The sequence below is a fragment of the Muscardinus avellanarius genome (genome assembly GCF_963383645.1).
Source record: "Muscardinus avellanarius genome assembly, chromosome: 10".
NCBI classification, from domain to species: Eukaryota; Metazoa; Chordata; class Mammalia; order Rodentia; family Gliridae; genus Muscardinus; species Muscardinus avellanarius.
Genome location: NC_137796.1, coordinates 50,798,232 through 50,817,769, shown reverse-complemented (window position 1 = coordinate 50,817,769; position 19,538 = coordinate 50,798,232). Strand labels below are relative to the sequence as shown.

At 50.6% G+C, this 19,538-nt stretch overlaps 1 protein-coding gene across 1 annotated transcript; it reads left to right on the top strand.

Annotated features, from left to right (window-relative positions):
* Positions 1-3,268: 3,268 nt before the first annotated feature.
* KCNK6 (potassium two pore domain channel subfamily K member 6) lies at positions 3,269-15,803 on the top strand (the record flags this gene model as incomplete). Its single annotated transcript, XM_080704585.1, has 3 exons — positions 3,269-3,590; positions 15,022-15,417; positions 15,580-15,803. 3 exons carry the CDS (start codon positions 3,269-3,271, stop codon positions 15,801-15,803), a joined length of 942 nt encoding a protein of 313 aa, XP_080560711.1.
* Positions 15,804-19,538: the final 3,735 nt, after the last annotated feature.

The window sequence follows — 19,538 nt, the reverse complement described above, 5'->3', positions numbered from 1 at the left end:
TGTGCTACCATGTATTCTTTATTTTATTTTATTTATTTATTTTTTTGGTGGTACTGGGGGTGGAACCCAGAGGCGTTCTACCTCCGGGCTATATTCCCAGACCTATTTTATATTTTATTTGGAAACAGGGTCTCACTAAGTTGCTGAGAGCCTCACTAAGTAGCTGAGGCTGGCTTCGAACCCGTGCGATCCTCCTGTCTCAGCCTCCCAAGCGCAGGGATTACAAGCATGCGCCACCACACCCGGCTATATTCTTTATTTTAAAACAAGGTCTCAATAAATTGCAGAAGGCCTCACTAAGTACCTGAAGCTGGTTACAAATCTGAAATCCTTCTGTCTCAACCTTACAAGTGCTGGAAATACAAGCGTGCACCATCGTGCCCGGCTTCTATTCCTTTTGTTTTGTTTTTATTTTGAAACAGGGTCTCACTAGGTTGATGAGAGTCTCTATTTTACTTGCTGAGGCTGGCATTGAACCTGTGATACTTTTGTCTCAGCCTCCCACGTACTGGGATTACAGGAGTACACCACTATGCCCAACTTCCTTTTATTTGTTTGTTTGTTTGTTTGTTTGTTTTGTGGTACTGGGGATGGAACCCAGGGGTATTCTACCTCCGAGCTACACCCCCGGCCCTATTTTTTGTATTTTAAAACAGGTTCTCACTGAGTAGCAAGGGACCTTACTAAGTGGCTGAGGCTGTCCGTGAACCATGATCCTCCTGTCTCAGCCTCTTGAATGTTGGGATTACAAGCGTGTGCTACCATGCACTGCTTCCTTTGTATTTTTTTATTGAGTCAGGGTCTTGCTAAATTCCCAGGCTGGCCTGGAAATTGTAATCCTCCTGCCTTAGCCTCACAAGTACTGGGATTACAGGTGTGTGCCACCATAGTGGGCTTATTCCCATCTTTAAGCCTACTTTTTCTCATCTCCTTAATGGGAGTTAAAGGAGCCTCCTGGTTGAGGATTCAGTACCAGTGCAGGTGTCTACAGGACCTTGCATTTTTTTTTTTTTTTTGTAGTACTGGGGATGGAACCCAGGTGCATTGTACCTCCAAGCTACACCCCTAACCCTATTTTTTAGTCTTATTATTGTTTGAAACAGGGTCTCACTGAGTTGCAAAGGGCCTTGCTAAGTAGCTGAGGCTGTCTACAAACTGTGATCCTCCAGTCTCCGTCTTCCAAATGCTGGGATTCCAAGCGTGTGTCACTACAGCCTCCTGAGCCTTGCATCTTTTATGAGCCTTTGATCACTGGCAGCTACGGTGACTATGTTTATTATTTTGTGTTTCTTCCTGTGCACTGTCAGGCCCCAAATTGGTCCCTTTCTCATGAATTGCCAGGTTTTTTTTTGTGTGTGTGGGGGTACCGAGGATGGAACTCAGGGGCATTCTACCTCTGAGCTACACCCCAGCCCTACTTTTTATTCCTTACTTTGAAACAGGGTCTCACTGAGTTTCAAAGGGCCTCACTAAGTAGCTGAGGCTGTTGGCAAACCTCCTGTCTCAGCCTCCCAAATGCTAGGATTATAAGCATGTGTTACCATGCCCAGCTAGTCCTTCTTATTTATTTATTTATTTATTTATTTATTTATTTATTTATTATTTAGTGGTACTGGGGATGGAACCCAGGGCACTCTACCTCTGAGCTATACCACTAGTCCGATTTTCTTCTTCTTCTTCTTCTTCTTCTTCTTCTTCTTCTTCTTCTTCTTCTTCTTCTTCTTCTTCTTCTTCTTTTCTGGTGGTACTGGAGGTGGAACCCAGAAGCTTTCTATCTCCGGGCTACACTCCCAGACCTTTTTTATACTTTATTTGGAAACAGGGTCTCATTAAGTTGCCAAGAGCCTCACTAAGTATCTGAGGCTGGCTTTGAACCTGTGCGATCCTCCTGTCTCGGCCTCCCAAGTGCAGGGATTACAAGCGTGCGCCACCACGCCCGGCTATTCTTTATTTTGAAACAGGGTCTCACTGAGTTGCAAAGGGCCTACCTCCGGGCTACACCCCCCAGACCCACTTTATATTTCATTTGGAAACAGGGTCTCAAGCCAACGAGGCTGGCTTCCAACCTGCGCGATCCTCCTGTCTCCACCTCCCAAACGTGGGAATTACGAGCGTGTGCCACCACGCCCGACTCGAATTGCCAGTTTTATAAATAGAAGCAAGTAGGCTGGCTGATCTGGACCCCAAGACCTACTACTCTGTGGGTTAGATGTGGTCTAGCGCTGCTTTGCAGAGGCTGCCAGGGGGCCCTGAGTTCCAGGCACAAGGGAAGTGGAGAGACAGACACTCGAGAGGAACATGGAAGGAAACATTCTCTCTTTTGTTGTTGTTGCTGAGGCTTTTTTGTGCCAAGGACTGAGTTTAGCACCTTGGCATGCACTCTACCACTGAGATACTCCCCAGCACTCACTCCTCAATAAAGGCATATACTTGTGAAATTTTCTCTCTTTCTCCAGTGCCTCTGTAATACTTGTGCATCTACCAGGAAAAGAGCCTGGCTCACTGCTAGTCAGCCCTGGTGTGCCAGCGAGGTTAGCCCCTTCCAGAAGCTCTCCCCACCTCCTAGTCTGGGTTATGGCTTCCTCTGTCTCCACGCAGCCCGGCCTTGGTCCTTGAGCCTTGCTCCCTGCATCCGGGGCTGTCCACTCTGGTGGACATGTCCACCCTGACCACCCTGGGCTCACCGCTCAGTCTCCCCAGAGAGCCCGATGAGGGTAGGCCCAAGGCTGTCTTGGTCACTACTGCTCCCCAGCTCAGAGTGGCTCTGAGCAAAGGTCTGGTGGAAGGGCACTGCGCCGCGCTCCGTGCACGCGGGCGCGGGGACCACCTGACTCTACCCACGGTGCGCGTTTCTGTGAATCGTGCCTCCCTACTCCAAGGACCAAGTCCTGGCCAATGCGGTGAGAAGCAGATGTCAGTCTGCCCCGCAGCGCGCACACGCTTAGCCGCCCGGCGCCGGGGAGGCGGGAGCCGCTCTCCCGCCCGGGCGCAGAAAGGACAATCTGGATCCTCTTTAACTTGGAGAGGAAGAAAGAGAAGGAATGTTAGGAAGGGCAGATCTCCTCCGCGCGCTCCGTCCCGCCGGCCGCCGGCTCCGGGAGCGCCGAGCCCCACCCTCTCCGTCCCGTCCCCGCACCCGCCGGCTGGGCGTGCCTCAGTTTCCCGGCGGCTGGGCGTGCCTCGGCCGCTCCTCCCCTTCCCCCCCAGCCCCTCGGGGATCCTCCCGGAACTGCGGCGGGCTGCGGGCGCCGGCCACGTCGGCGGCGCCATGCGGCGGGGCGCGCTGCTGGCGGGCGCCCTGGCCGTCTACGCCGCCTACCTGGCGCTGGGCGCGCTGCTCGTGGCGCGGCTGGAGCGCCCGCACGAGGCCCGGCTGCGCGCCGAGCTGGGGGCGCTGCGGGAGCAGCTGCTGCGGCGCAGCCCGTGCGTGGCGGCCGCGGCGCTGGACGCCTTCCTGGAGCGGGTGCTGGCGGCCGGACGGCTGGGGCGCGCCGCGCTCGCCGACGCCGCGGGGCCCGCCAACGCCTCGGACCCCGCCTGGGACTTCGCCTCGGCCCTCTTCTTCGCCAGCACGCTGGTCACCACCGTGGGTACGTGAGCGCCGCCCCGCCCCGGGCCTCCCACCGGCGCCCTCGCCCGCACCCGCGTGCGCCCCGGACCTAGGGCCCCTCAACCTCACCCCACCCACAGGACCCCCGCGTCACCACTCCCCCGTCCCTTCCTCCAAGCCCTTTCTCCTAAGCAAGAAAGTACCCCAGGACTAGCGCCCCCTCGGTACCTCGGCCAGAGTATCTGGAGCCCCCTCCTCCGTCTTAACCTCACTGGCGACCTGGGTCTCCTCGGTGCCCTCTGGGGAGACTAGGACTGTCCTCAGAGACCAAGGAGGACCAGGAGCCTTCTGCCTGAGAACCTGCCCTCTCCATCGGGGGGCCTCAGCCATGCCAGGACCCTGCCCTAACTCTGGGCTGGTACAGCCATCCCTTATGAACAGGTTTGTGACCAGATGCATCCTTCCCCAAACACCCCAACTCAACTTCCTCCCGACTCTGGCACCCCAGCAAAGGACCCTGACTCCCCAGACCTTTCAGGCACCACCACTGAATGTCTTCCTGCTAGAGGCCTTGGCAAGGACCTGGGCCCTCTGACACTCCCATCCCTCTGGAGCTCAGGACCTCTCCAGCAGCGGCCTGGACCCAGGACGGCCCCCACCCCTCTTCTGGCCCCCTACTTGGGATCTCCCCTTTATTTTCAGGGGTTTCCTCCCACTGGAACTCTGTTTCCTCTAGATCGGGGATTCCCAATTCAACACCCCCAGCAAAGGTGGGTGTGTGAAAGGGACCCAGCATGGTGAGAGCCAGAATACTTTCCACGGAGGACCACTGACTGTCCAACTAAGACCCTCCCACCCCTTTGTCTTCAAACCACCTCCAGCAATACGGAGGACTCACCATGAAGGCCCCTTTAAACCCATGAACGGAGACTCCCACCCCTTTCTGGACCCTGGCATCCATCAGTAAGAGCCCCAGAACCAGTGTGACTTCCTGCCAGGAACCTGAGCGCCCTCCACACTGTTGCAGAGAGCGGAACCCACCCCCACCCCTCACAGGAGGCCAGGGGGGGGGACTTGGCCTTCTCACCTGCTGTCCTGGCCCCAGGGCCCCTCACTGTGAATTCCCCAAACAAGGGATTTTCCGGGGGCTGGGGACCTCTCCATCCTTCTCCAGATCTGTGGTTGGGAACTCCCTCTCTAACCAACATTGCTCCAGCCTATTTTGGATTTGAAATTTTCTCCATCAGGGATGCTTCAGGCCCTCAGCATCCAGAACCCTCCCCGGCGCCCACTCGAGACCATTTTACACTGAGCATGGTGGTGCATGCCAGTAATCCCAGTACTTGGGAGGCTGAGACAAGAGGGTCGCAGGTTTGAGACCAGCCTCAGGAATTTAGCAAGACTCTCAGCAACCTAGACAGACCCTGCTTCAAAACAAAGACATTGTAAAACAGGGCTGGAGGTACAGTTCTGAAGTAGAATGCCTCTGGGTTCAGTTCCCAGTAACTAACACACACACACACACACACACACACACACACACACAATTTCACTGTCTACCCTGGACACTCAGCAAGGATCTGGGACACTGCCCTTAGCACCCTTTTGGCAGTGTCAGCCTCATCACCTTGCTTTGGGCAGCAGGGCTCAGAAGCCCCCTCACCTGAGGAAATGATTTAGAAGTCACCCTCTGGATGTCAGGCACCGTGTGCACACCTGTAATCCCAGTTACTTGGAGGCTGAGGCAAGAGGTGGATCGCAAATCTGAGGCCAGCCTAGGCGACTTAGACCTGTTTCAAGATGAAAAATAAAAAAGGTGGGGGGGGTGCAGTGGTAAAGCAACCCTGGATTCAATCCCCAGTATCGCAAAAAAAAAAAAAAAAAGTCACCCCTTCTTCCTTTGGACACAGGATCCATTTGAAACCATGACAGTGGGCTGTGGTTTAAGATATGACTCTCTCGTCAGGCGTGGTGGCGCACGCTTGTAATCCCCGCACTTGGGAGGCAGAGACAGGAGGATCACGCAGGTTCGAAGCCAGCTGTGCGTGCTGGCTTAGGAGACCCAGTTTCCAAAAAAAAAAAAAAAAGTAAAAATAGGTCTGGGAGTGTAGCCCGGAGGTAGAAGGGCTTCCAGGAACCCCAGTACCACACACACACACACACACACACACACACACACACAAAGATAAGACTCTCTAGGCTCCCTTCACTGAGCCCTATTCAAGAGGGACCCTGAATGTGGTGGCTCACCCTTATACTCCCAGTACTTGGGAGGGCTGAGACAGGAGAATCAGACGTTTGCAGCTGGGCTCAGCTGGTCAGTGAGGTCCTCTGCAACTTAGTGAGACCCTGTTTTAAAATAAAGAATAAAAAATAGGGCTGGGAGTGTGGTTTGGAGGTAGAATGCCCCTGGGTTCAATCTCCAGTACTGCAAAAAAAAGGGGGGGGCTAGTTAATAAACAAATTAAATTAAATAAAACAGGACAAGCCAAGTGTGGTGGTGTATGCTTGTAATCCCAGTACTTGGGGGGCTGAGACAGGAGGATTACAGGTTTGCTGCCAGCTTCAGCTACTTAGTGAGGTCCTCTGAAACTTAGTGAGAACCTGTTTCAAAATTTAAAAAAAAGAGACCCTGGAGGTGGGTATGTTGGCACAGGCTTGTAATCCCAGTACATGGGAGGCTGAGACAGGAAGATAACAGGTTCATGGCCAGCCTCAGCTACTTACTGAGGTTTTCCACAACTTGATGAAATCCTGTGTGAAAATAAAAAATAAAATAGGGCTGGGGGAGGTGGGTGAGGTGGTACATGCTTGTAATCCCAGCATTTGGGAGGCTGAGACAGGAGGATTGTGGTTTGCAGGCAGCCCCAGCTACTTAGCAAGGCCCTTTGCAACTCAGACCCTGTTTCAAAACAAAGAATAAAAAATAGGGCTGGGGGTGTGGCTTTGAGGTAGAATGCCCCTGGGTTCCATCTCCAGTAACATACACACACACACACACACACACACACACACACACACACACACGTCTCTGAGGGTATAGCTCAGAAGTAGAGGTGTCAGAAAAAAAAAAAAAGGAAAAAGAAAAAGAAGGCAGACATGGTGGGGCGCAGTTGTAATCCCAGTACTTGGAAAGGTGAGACAGAAAGATGACTGACAGATTCAAGGATGGCCTCAGAAATGAGATTCAAGGATGGCCTCAGAATGTAGCAAAATAAAAAGGGTTGGGGATGTAGCTTGGAGGTAAAATGAGCCTGGGTTCAATCCCCAGTACTACACACACAAACAGCAACAAGAACAAAAAGAGGGGCCCTGGGGCCACCCTACTTTCCCTTTACAGCCCTTGAGAACCAGGACCTTGGGAAGTCCCTTCTTCCCCTGATATGGAGGAACCTGGGAAATCCCCCCACGCTCAGGCCTGGCTGTTCTCCAATCTCCAATCCATCATATCCCCCCCCCCCCCACCTCACCTGTCATTTTTGGAACCAGGAAGAGGCTTGGTCTAGAATCCTAACTTTCCCCCAGTTAGCAGTGCACCAGTAGGGGGCGGCGGCCCCCACTCTCCCCCTAGCTCCTACTTGTGCCCCACCCTGTAAACCAGCAAACCTCAGGCCAATTGGCACAGAGCCGGGCGATTCCTCACAGGCCGGAATTAGCTGACCTCGTCTGGGACCTGCTCGCCCCCACGCTGCCAGGGCCGGCCTGACCTGCTTCTGGGCTCATGGACGCCTTGTTCTGCCTCCTCCCAGTTTGCCTTCTGAGGAGCCGGCCCTGGCAGAGGAGCAGGCCAGCCTGCCTGGCGGCGTCCCCGCTCAGCAGCTGCTCATTGGGTATTATTCCTCCTCTGTAGAATGGGGTAATAACACTCCCTACCTCACGGGAGTAGTCACCTGACAGAGGCACAGGACACAAACAGCACAGTGGGCTCGTGAAGCAGCTACCATTGGACGTGTATATGTGAGACTGAGGCCCAGAGAGACTGGAGTATATATATATATATGGAATTGAAGCCAGATGTCTTCTATCTCTAAGCTGTGCCCCTAGCCCTTTTTTTTTTTTTTTTTTTGCTAAGTTGCCAAGGCTGGCCTTGAACCTGTGATCCTCCTGTCTCTGCTTCCCAAGTACTGAGACTGCAGATGCACCACCACTCCCAGCTAACAGCACCCCTAATTTCTAAGTCAGGTCCAGGAGGGCCTGTTCTTTTTTTCTGGGTTTGCTCCTTAGAGACTTTTGGGTCATTCGGATTGTCAAGGTCAGATTTGGAGGTTCTGTGCCTGTGTCCTGAAAAAGAGCCTAAACAGTTTTTAGGATCAGGGAAGCTGCCTTTTTCTGGCTCAGTTTCAACACTTGGTGGGCAAGAAGAATGGTGATGGTTGTATTGTAGAATTATTATTATTATTATTATTATTATTATTATTATTATTTTCGGTACCAGGAATGGAACCCAGGGGCATTGTACCTCTGAGCTACACCCCTAGCCTTAATTTTTTGGTATTATTATTATTATTATTAATTATTATTATTATTGCAGTACTAGGAACTAGTATATGGAACCCCAGGGGGATTGTACCTCCAAGCTATACCCCCCAGGCCTATTTTCTTTTTTTTTTTTTTGCGGGTCTGGGGATGGAACCCAGGGGCATTTGAACTCCGAGCGACACCCCCCTGCCCTATTTTTTTTTATCTTTATTTTGAAACAGGGTCTCACTTGGGTTACATAGCACCTCACTAAAGTAGCTGAGGCTACCATGATTCTCCAGTCTCAGCCTCCCGAATGCTGGGATTACCAAGCCCGAATGCTGGGATTACCAAGCCCGGCTCCTAGCCCAATTTTTTATTCTTTATTTTGAAACAGTGTCTCACTGAGTTGCAAAGGGCCTCACTAAGTAGTAGCTGAGGCTGTCCTCAAACCACAATCCTCCTGGTTTAGACTCCTGAATGCTGGGATTACAAGTGTGCACCACTATGCCAGGCTGTCTTTTTATTTTTGAAACAGGAACTCACTGAGTTGCAAAGGGCCTTACTAAGTAGCTGAGGCTGTCCACAGACCACGATTACAAGCATGTGCCACCACATCCGGCCTTGTAAAAGAATTCTGAATATAGCAAAGACAACAAAATGAGGGGATTAGTGGACAGAAAATTATTAAGAAGAGATGTCAGGGTGATGGGGATTGTTTCTTGACTTAACAATTTTTCTATTTTCTTTTTTTTTTTTTTTTTCAGTGTTGGGGATGAGACCCAGGGTCTCGCACAAGCTAGACAAGCACTCTACCACTGAGCTACATCCTAGCCTAACAAGATTCTTAAACAGCTGGATGCAATGGGATATGCCTCTGATCCCAGTATTTGGGAGGCTGAGACAGGAGGCTCATCAAGTTAGTGAGACTGACTCTATTTCAAAATAAAAAATAATAAACTGGGTATGGTGGCGCACGCGTGTAATCCCAGCATTCAGGAGGCTGAGACCGGAGGATCACGGTTTGCGGACAGCCTCAGCTACTTAGTGAGGCCCTCTGCAACTTAGCGAGACCCTGTTTCAAAATAAAGAATAAAAAATAGGGCTGGGGGTGTAGCTCGGAGGTCGAATGCCCCTGGGTCCCATCCCTAGTATTGAAAAAAAGAGAGAGAGAGGAGTGAAGACTCGGATGAGATATCCAGGGTGAGGATTCTTAGGATTCTTGCTAAAACTGTACCTACTTGAGAACCATCAATGCTTAGAGGAGCTGACTAAGGTTTAATCAAGGAGGCGTCTTTGTCAGAGTGAAGCACTGGCAATAACTAATATTTACAGATCCTGGTCATCCTCGTTCTGGGTGGGGCGGGAACCCTTGAATGTATTTGCTGAAAGGGAACACTAAATGGCTGGGCAGGCGGCACACACCGGAGTCTAAGTACCTGGGAGGCGGAGACAGGAGGATCTCAGGCTCGTAGCTAGCCTGGCAACCTACCAAGGCGCTCACAACTTATCAACATCCTGTTTCCAAACATGAAATAAAAGGATTGAGAGTGTAGCCTGGAAGAAGACTGTCCCTGAGTTCAGTACCCAGCGCCACACACAAAGTGAGGCGTCCTTTTGTATGGACAAAGGGTGTGGGTGAACCCCTTTATTGTGGGTCACAGAGCTGGGTCTGCACAGTATTTGGGGTGAGACTTTTGTGTGTGTGGCACTAGGGATTGAACACGGGGGCACTCTACCTCTAAATTATATTCCCAGCCCTGTTTTATTACATACATACATACATACATACATACACATACATACATACATTTTATATATATATATATATATATATATTTTTTTTTTTCAGTACTGGGGATGGAACCCAGGGGCATTCTACCTCCAAGCTACACCCCTAGCCTTATTTTTTATTCTTTATTTTGAAACAGGGTCTCACTGAGTTACAAAGGGCCTCACAAAGTAGTAGCTGACGTCCTCAAACCACGATCCTCCTGTCTCAGTCTTCCAATTGCTGGGATTACAAGCGTGATCCACCATGCTTGGCTTCGACATTCCTATTTATTTTGTTTTATTTGATTTTATTGTGGTATTGGGGATGAAACCCGGGGACATTCTACTTCCGAGCTATACCCCTAGCCCTATTTTTATTATCTTTTAGTTTGAAATAGGGTCTCACTGAGTTGTGGAGGGCTTCTAAGTAGTTGAGGCTGTCCGAGAACCGTGATCCTCCTGTCTCAGCCTCCAGAACTCTGGGATTACAAGCCACCATGATGGCTGACGCTCCCATTTTAGAGTAGAGGAAACTCCAAGTGAGAGTCGGCACCCTTCTTTCATACGTCAATTTGAGAAGTATTGGTTGAGTGCCCACATGATCAATGCCCACAGAGGTGACCACAGAATCCCTTCCCCTCCTGGAATTGACACCCTCGTGGGTGATAGATAGTAACCAAGTAAGTAACCAGATAGTGTGCAGGAGGCCTTAAGGGCCACAGAGCCAGGCGTAGTGGTGCGTGCTTATGCTTACAATACTTGAGAGGCTGAGACAGGAGGTTCAGGGAGACCCTCTCAGCGATATAGTGAGGTCCTGTCTCAAAATAAAAAATAAAAGGCTGGAGGTTGTGGCCTTGGGCTTAATCCACAGTACTGCAAAATAGTAATATTAATCATAAGGTGGTTAGGGAAGGTATCAACGAGAGGGTGATATTTGAATCAAGGCAGCACACAGTGGTACATGCCTATAATCCCAGAACTTTGGAGGATGAGACAGGAGGATCACGAGTTTGAGGCCATCCTGGGCAACTTAGTAAGACCTTATCTCAAAAAATAAGAAGAGGCCAGGTGTGGTGGTGCGCACTTGTAATCCCAGCATTTGGGAGGCTGAGACAGAAGGATCGCGGTTCGAAGACAGCCTTAGCTACTTAGTGAGGCCCTTTGCCGCTCAGTGAGACCCTGTTTCAAAATAAATAAATAAATAAGTAATAATAATAATAATAATAAATAATAATAACAAAATAGGGCTGGAGGTGTAGCTTGGAGGTAGAATGCCCCTGGGTTCCATCCCCAGTATGTCAATAATAATAATAATAATAATAATAATAATAATAGGAGCTAGGATGTGGCTCAGGTAGAATGCTCCTGGTTCAATCTCCAGTACCGAGGGCTCTGAGCCAGAGACGATGTGACCTGGCTCAGGTGTTCAAAGGTTTCCTCTGGCCGAATAGACCGTGGAGTCCAGGTCTTAGGAGAGGGGAGGCCTGGGGGAGGCCGCTGTGGTCACAGGATGAGGGTCGGTCCTTGGGGCTGGGTTGGGGGAGAAGCAGGTAGGTTCTGGGTCTGTTGACAGGCCTCACTGACCGATGGGGCCTGGCAGGAGGGGGATCAAACCTGAAACCAGGCCCTTTTTGTTTGCCGTGTACTTAGTCAATCCCTGAAATGAGGGAGTTTTGCAAGAGTTTAATCACAAGGTGTAAGTGTGGAGACAGGAAGGCGAGTGTCAGATCTGCCTCCCCAGCACAGGGTTCGGGGATACTTCTGGGTGGGAGGAGCAGGGTGTGATTTAAGCAGTCAGTGGTCTGCACTTGCATCATGGCTCCCCACAGGGCTCGAATCCAGAAAATGGCAGCATTAGTATGACCTGAGGGTAGTTTCCAGCCTCCCCGTCTATGTCAGAGAGATCACCCGTGTCATACCTGCTCCCACCCAACTGCAGAGGCCATTCTTTCCACAAGTGTCTTCAAGTCCCTGTGAAGTAAACTAGGGACCCATTATCATTGTGACCCACATGTCAGAGGTGTTATCTACAGCTGAGCTGGTAGGAGATTAAGTCAGTCATGTGTTGCTCAGCTGTGTGAACTCCAGAATTAGTGATTTTTGGTGCCAGGCCTAGTCAGGTGCCTAATATTGAACTACACCCCCAGCCTCCCCGAAATCAGGGATTTGTATGTGTGTGCATGGTACTGGGGATTGAACACAGTGTGGTCGATCACTGAGTTACACCCCAGACCCCCCTTTTTTTGTGTGGTACAGGGGATGAAAACCATGAGATTCAACCTCTGAGCTTTATCTGGAGTACTACTATTTTTTTTTGGTGGTACTGGGGCTCCTGGAAACCCTTCTACCTCCAGGTTACACTCCCAGACCTATTTCTTATATATTTTTTTATTTGGAAAGAGTCTCTTAAAAGCAAGGCTGGCTTCGAACCTGCACAATCCTTCTGTCTCCGCCTCCCAATAGTGGAGATTACAAGCGTGTGCCACCATGCCTGACTCCATGCAGTCCTCTTGCCTTAGCCTCCAGAGTAGCTGGGGTCACAATCCTGTGTCATTGTGCCAGAGCCAGATCGATCGATCGTGATCGATCGGTCTATCATCTATCGTCCATCTAGCATCTTCCTTCCTTCCTTTCTTTTCCTTCCTTCCTTTCCTCCCTCCCTCCTTCCCTCCCTCCCTTTCTTTCTTTCATTCTTTCTCTCTTTCTTTCTTTCTGCGTGGCACTGGGGGATGAACCCAGAGGCATTTGACTTCTGAGCTATACCCAGGGCCCTATTATTTTTTGTTTTGAAACAGGGTCTTAAGTGGGACATGGTGGCACATGCTTGTAATCTTAGCCCTTGGGAGGCTGAGAAAGGAGGCTCTCAGGCCCATGGCCAGGCTCAGCTACTTAGTGAGGCCATCTGCAACTTAGTGAGACCCTGTTTCCAAATAATAGAATAAAATACATCTGGGGGTATATAGCTTGAAGGTAGAATGCTTCTGGGTTCTACCCCCAGTACCACCAAAGAAAAGGAACGAAAAGAAAAGAAACAGTAAGTTGCTGAGGCTAGTCTTGAACCTGTGACCTGTCTCAGCCTCCCAAGTAGTATAGGGATTACAGGCCTGTTCCCACCATACTCTGCTCAAATCAGTGATTATTCATTTTAGTACTGAGGATTGAACCCAAGGGCATTTTACTTCCTAGCTACATTCCATTCATGTATGTGTGTACGTACGTATGTGTGTATGTGTGGTTCTGGGGATGGATGGAATCCAGGGGCTTTCTACCTCTGGGCTATTTGGAAACAGGGTCTCACTAAGTTCCCGCGAGCCTCACTAAGTAGCTGAGCCTGGCTTCGAACCTATGCCATCCTCTTGCCTCAGCCTCCCAAGTACTGGGATTACAAGGCTGTGGTCTTCGCCCATCTCAAGGAGACCTGGAGTTTTCTGGTTGCTTCCTACCTCTGCTTCCTTTCTATCTCCACCATCGGCCTGAGCGACTACGTGCCTGAGGAGGCCCCCCGGCCAGTCCTACGGCCACCATGCTGGCTACCTTTTTATTTCTTATTTTGAAACAGGGTCTCACTAGATTGCTGAGGGTCCTGCTAAGTTGCTGAGTCTGGTTTCAACCTGCTGTCTTCCTGTTTCAGCCTCCTGAGTACTGGGATTATAGGTGTGCACCACTATGCCTGGTTATATTTATTTATTTTTTTTATGGGTGATTGAACCCGAGGGCATTCTACCTCAGAGCTACACCCCCAGCCCTATTTCTTATTCTTTTATTTTGAAACAGGGTCTCACTGAGTGGCAGAGGACCTCACTAACTAGCTGAGGCTGACTCCAAACCACAATCCTCCTGTCTCAGCCTCCCAAATTCTGGGATTACAAAGTGCACCACCACACCTGGCTTATTCTTTATTTTGAAACAGGGTCTCACTAAGTTGCAGAGGGCCTCACAAAGTAGCTGAGGCTGGTTGTGAACCTGTGATCCTCCTGCCTTAGCCTCCTAAGTACTGGGATTACAATTGTGCACCACCATAACCGAATACTATTTTTATTTATTTTTTATTTATTTTTATTTTTTTGTGGTACTGGGATGGAACCCAGGGGCATTCTACCTCTGGGAAACATCCCCAGCTCTATTTCTTCTTCTTTATTTTGAAACAGGGTCTCACTGAGTTGCAAAGGGCCTCAATAAGTAGCTGAGGCTGTTCTCGAATCGTGATCCTCTTGTCCCATCCTCCTGAATGCTGGGATTATAAGTGTGCACCACCACGCCTGGTTCTATTTTTATTTTTTACATATCTACATTAACAAAAGATACCTGGGTGTGGTGGTACATGCTATAATCTCAGTACTTTGGAGGATGAGACAAGATGATCACAGTTTTGAAGACAGCCTCAAAAAGTAGTGAGACTCTTACCAACATAGCGAGGCCCTGTTTAAAAATAAAAGTACAGCCTGGTGGTGCACACCTGTAATCCCAGCATTTGGGAGGCTGAGACCAGAGGATCGCAGTTCGTGAACAGCCTCAGCTACTTAGTTAAGCCCTTCGCAACTCAGTGAGACCCTGTTTCAAAATAAAGAATAAAAAATTGGGCAGGGGGTGTAACTCGGAGGTCAGATGCCTCTGGGTTCCATCCCCAGACCCGCAAAAAATAAAAATAAAAATAAAGTTAAATAGGAGCTGGGCGTGGTGGCGCACGCTTGTAATCCCAGTGCTTGGGAAGCTGAGACAGGAGGATTGCACAGGATTGAAGCCAGCCTCAGCTACTGAGTGAGGCTCTCAATATTTTTGTGAGACCCTGTTTCTAAATAAAATATAAAATAGGTCTGGGAGTATAGCCCAGAGGTAGAAAAGCCCCTGGGTTCTGCCTCCAGTACCACAAAAATAAATAAATAAATAAATAAATATAAAAAATAAAAAATAATAAAAATAGAAAATAAAAGTAAAATAGTGCCGGGGGTGTAGCTTGGAGGTAGAATACCCCTGGGTTCCATCCCCAGCACTATACACAACACACTCATGCAAAACGAAAACCCGGAAAGCAAGCACGGGGAGCTAAGTCTAGAAGTTTATTCCAGTTTCAGAAGCAACCTGGGCTCCTGGCCTGAGCCACAGAAGGGCAGAGGGACCACTGCCTGGGACAGAGAACATGGGAGCACAGGACTGGAGAGGAAGTTAGGTGTTGCTTTAGGGCGTCCCCAGCCCCTCCGTGGAGGAGCCAGGTGGGCAGGAGGACTCGTGCCTTCCCCCAGGCTATGGCTACACCACGCCGCTGACCGACGCGGGCAAGGCCTTCTCCATCGCCTTCGCGCTCCTGGGTGTGCCCACCACCATGCTGCTGCTGACCGCCACGGCCCAGCGCCTGTCGCTGCTGCTGACCCACAAGCCCCTGTCTTGGCTGAGCTGGCGCTGGGGCTGGGACCCCCGGCGGGCAGCCCGCTGGCACCTGGTGGCCCTGCTGGGGGTTGTAGTGACCATCTGCTTCCTGGTGCCGGCTGCGGTCTTCGCCCACCTCGAGGAGACCTGGAGCTTTCTGGATGCTTTCTACTTCTGCTTCATCTCTCTCTCCACCATTGGCCTGGGCGACTATGTGCCGGGGGAGGCCCCCGGCCAGCCCTACAGGGCCCTCTACAAGGTGCTGGTCACAGGTGAGTTGGGTGGCCATGGCCCTGTCCCGGGGGTGTCGAAGGGGTTCCAAGAGGGAGCCAGCCCCTCCCTGGCGGCCCCCGTAGGTGCATGGGTGTAGAACCACGGCCTGCCCCCTGGATCTGAACCCTACGTGGACCTGGCTTCCCTCCGCATGTCTGCAGTGTACCTCTTCCTGGGCCTGGTGGCCATGGTGCTGGTGTTGCAGGCTTTCCGCCACATGTCTGACCTCCACGGCCTCACCGAGCTCATCCTGCTGCCTGCTCCACGCCCTGCCAGCCTCAGCGAGGACGGGGACGATCAGGTGGACATCCTGGGCTCCCAGCCGGAGCCACACCAGCACCTCTCTGCCAGCTCCCATGCCAACTACGCCTCCATCCCTAGATAGCCGGCCGGGCGCTGCCAGGCTGCGGGACCCACGAGCAAGAGCCGAGTGGATGTGCATGTGTGCACACGAGTGTGCGTGAGGCGTTGCCCACACCCGTCCATGTGGTGCTACAGAACCTGGCTGGAGGAGAAGGCTGGCTGGGTGGTCCTCCATCCCGGGTTCCAACATTGCCTCCTTCTCCTCCGCCCTTGCTCCCATTTCCCCACGCCGGCCTCCTGGCTTCCTCACTGTCTGTCTTTCCTCTTACTGCCTCTTTGTCTCTTTCTCTTACATAATCTGTCTCTCATTCAACCATTCCCCCACTCCCCCTTGGTACTAGGGATTGAACACAGGGGCATTCTACCTCTGAGCTACAGCCCCAGGCCTTTTTTTTTTTTTTTTTTTTTTTTTTTGCGGGTCTGGGGGTGGAACCCAGAGGCATTTGACCTCCAAGCTACTTCCCCTGCCCAATTTTTTATTCTTTATTTTGAAACTGGGTCTCACTGAGTTGCGGAGGGCCTCACTAAGTAGCGGAGGCTGTCCGCGAACCGCGATCCTCCAGTCTCAGCCTCTCTAATGCTGGGATTACAAGCGTGCGCCACCACGCCCAGCTAGGCCCTTTTCTTTTTTGAAATAGGGTCTTGCTAAATTGCCGAGGCTGGTGATGAGCCTGTGATCCTCCTGTCTCAGCATGCCAAGTACTTGTTAAACCGCTTCTCATTTGCCCTGGACTTCATTTCGGACGCTACATCAGTTGCTTGGTGATTGCTCCTTGCTGAGCCTTGAATTTCTCAGCTGTGGATGACAAGAAGCTCAGTCATCTCCAGATCTCTTTGTGCAGCAGTGGAGGTGGCCCTGGGACCTGCTGTCTTGGGCTGCAGATTGGTGAGGTGGACAGTGATGGTTCTAAATGGGCAGGACTTCAGTGGAAGAGGCTGAATGACCAGGGTATGATAGAGGATACACTGGAGGGAAGGGTCGGGCTGACGTGAGGACGCGGCCGGCACAGCCTGAAAGGTCAGAGAGCGATCCCTGTTGGAGGGACAACTGGAATGAGACCTGAGCCGGGCGTGGTGGCACGCCTATAATCCCAGTACTTGGGGGGCTGACACAGGAGGATCGCAGATTCAAGGACAGTCTCAGCAAGTAGTGAGACTCAGCAACCTAGAAAGACCTTGTTTAAAAATTAAAAAAAAAGCCAGGCGAGGTGGCTCACACTTGCAATCCCCACGCTTGGGAGGCGGAGACAGGAGGATCACGCAGGTTCGAAGCCAGCCACGCTGGCTTAAGAGACCCTGTTTCGAAATAAAAAATATAAAATAGGTCTGGGAGTGTATCCCCGAGGTAGAAGAGTTTCCAGGAACACCAGTGCCTACAAAAAAAAAAAAAAAAGGACTGGAGTGTAAAAAATGGTCAGAGGAAGAGATTGTCCTGACTTGTTTTTCTCAGGTGTCCCCAGGGACCCTGGGGTAGCCCTAGGCAACAGACCAGAAGCAGATGCAGGACCCTAGCCCAGATGCCAGTGCATGGGAGACACTGCTTCTTGCCTGACCCTGGTGTACTGAGTGCAGGTAGCAGGCCACGCCCGGGCTTGGGAGCCAGCCTGCCTGGGGCAGCTCCCAACTCAGCCATCCTCCCCGTGCCCTTGGGCGGTCACTCTACCTCTTCGACTGTTTCTATAAAATAGTGACCACACGGTACTACTTCACAAAGTGATTTTATACAGAGCGAGTGTTGCTCTGCGATACTCTGTAGCCAGGCCCTGTTCTGGGTACTTTATATAGGAGGGAGATTTTATATATATATGTATGTATGTATATGTGCATATGTGTATGTACTAAGGACTGAACCCAGGGGCCTTCTACTTCCAAGCTACACCCCAGCCCTTTTTCAATTTTTGTTTTTTCTTTTTTTGTGGTACTGGGGATTGAACCCAGGGGCATTCTACCTCCAAGCTACAGCTACAACTTTTTAAAACTTTGAAACAGGGTCTCACTAGGTTGCTGAGAGTCTTAAATTGTGAGGCTGTCCTTGAACCTTGATTCTCCTGTTTTAGTCTCCTAAGTATTGGGATTATAGGTGTATGCCACTGTGCCCAGTGAAGACATAAAATTAAGCATTTTCTTTTCTTAAATAAGGAAACTGAGGCACAGGAAAGAACTATCCCTTGTCTTAACCCCCAAGTGAGGAAGTAATTGATTTTAGGTCTAAGTGCCCAGATTTATCCCTTCCTTTTTTTTTTTTTTTTTTTTTTTTGTGGTACTTGGATTGGAACCCAGGGTATTCATTCTACCTCTGAGCTACATCCCTAGCCCTATTTTTATTTTTATTTATTTTTTCAGTACTGGGGATAGAACACAGAGGCATTGTACCTCCAAGCCACACACCCCCCATCCTTTTTTTTTTTTTTCTTTGTGGTCCTGGGGTTCCTGGAGACCCTTCTATCTCCAGGCTACACTCCCAGACCTATTTTATATTTTTATTTGAAAACAGGGTCTCTTAAGCCAGCAAGGCTGGTTTCGAACCTGTGCGATCCTCCTGTCTCCACCTCCCAAGCGCGGGGATTACAAGCGTGAGCTACCACACCTGGCCCCAATCCTATTTTTTTTTTTATTTTTATTTTTTGAAACGGAGTCTCACTGATTTGTGAAGGGGCTTGCTAAGTAGCTGAGGCTGTCTGCAAACTGTGATCACCTGGTCTCTGCCTCCTGATTGCGGGGACTACAAGCGTGCACCACCATGCCTGGCCCTAGCCCTATTTTTTATTCTTTCTTTTTGAAATAGGGCTCACTGAGTTGCAAAGGGCCTCACCAAGTAGTAGCTGAGGCTGTCTGTGAACACGATTCTTCTGTCTCAGCCTCCCAAATGCTGGGATTACAAGTGTGCGCCACCATGCCCAGTTCCCCCAGCCCTATTTTCACTCTTTATTTTGAAACAGGGTCTCTCTGAGTTGAAAAGGGCCTCTCTAAGTAGCTGAGGCTGTCCGTGAAACATGATTCTCCTGTCTCAGCCTCCCAAGTACTGGGATTACAGACCTGCGCCACCATGCTTGGCTTACCCCAACCCTTTTAATTTCTTGATTTAAGACAGGGTCTTGCTAAATTACCTTGGTTGGTCTTGAACTTGCAATCCTCCTGTCTCAGCCTCCTGAGCTACTGTACCCAGTTGTGGAGGGCTTTTGAGAAGGAGAAGATTATGGTTAGGTTTAGGGAGATTTCCTTTTATTGCTGTGTGGACATAGACTAGAGAGGGAAACTGAGACAGGATACTAGGGGGAGAGTAGGACAGAACAAAGTGGGAGAGGATGGGGCCTGGGCAGGGAATGGAAGTGGGGAAGGGGTGAGTGGAGGCGTGCTTAGGAGCCACACCGATGGGCCAGAGGCTTGATGGAGTGAAGAGGGACCAGGCCAGGGACGTGTCAAAGGAACGGTCAGTTGTCTCTGACATGGGAGATGCTGTGGCTAGTTTAGAGTACAGTGAAGGTGGCCAGGCAGGTGGTGCACACCTGTAAGCCCAGTACTTGGGAGGCTGGCACAGGAGGATCTCAGCTAGCCTCAGCTACTTAGTGAGGCCCTTTGCAACTCAGTGAGACCCTGTTTCAAAATAAAGAATAAAAATAGGGTTGGGGCGCCAGGCGTGGTGGCGCACGCTTGTAATCCCCACGCTTGGGAGGTGGAGACAGGAGGATCGCGCTGGTTCGAAGTCAGCCTCGCTGGCTTAAGAGACCCTGTTTAAAAAAAGAAAAAAAAAATATAT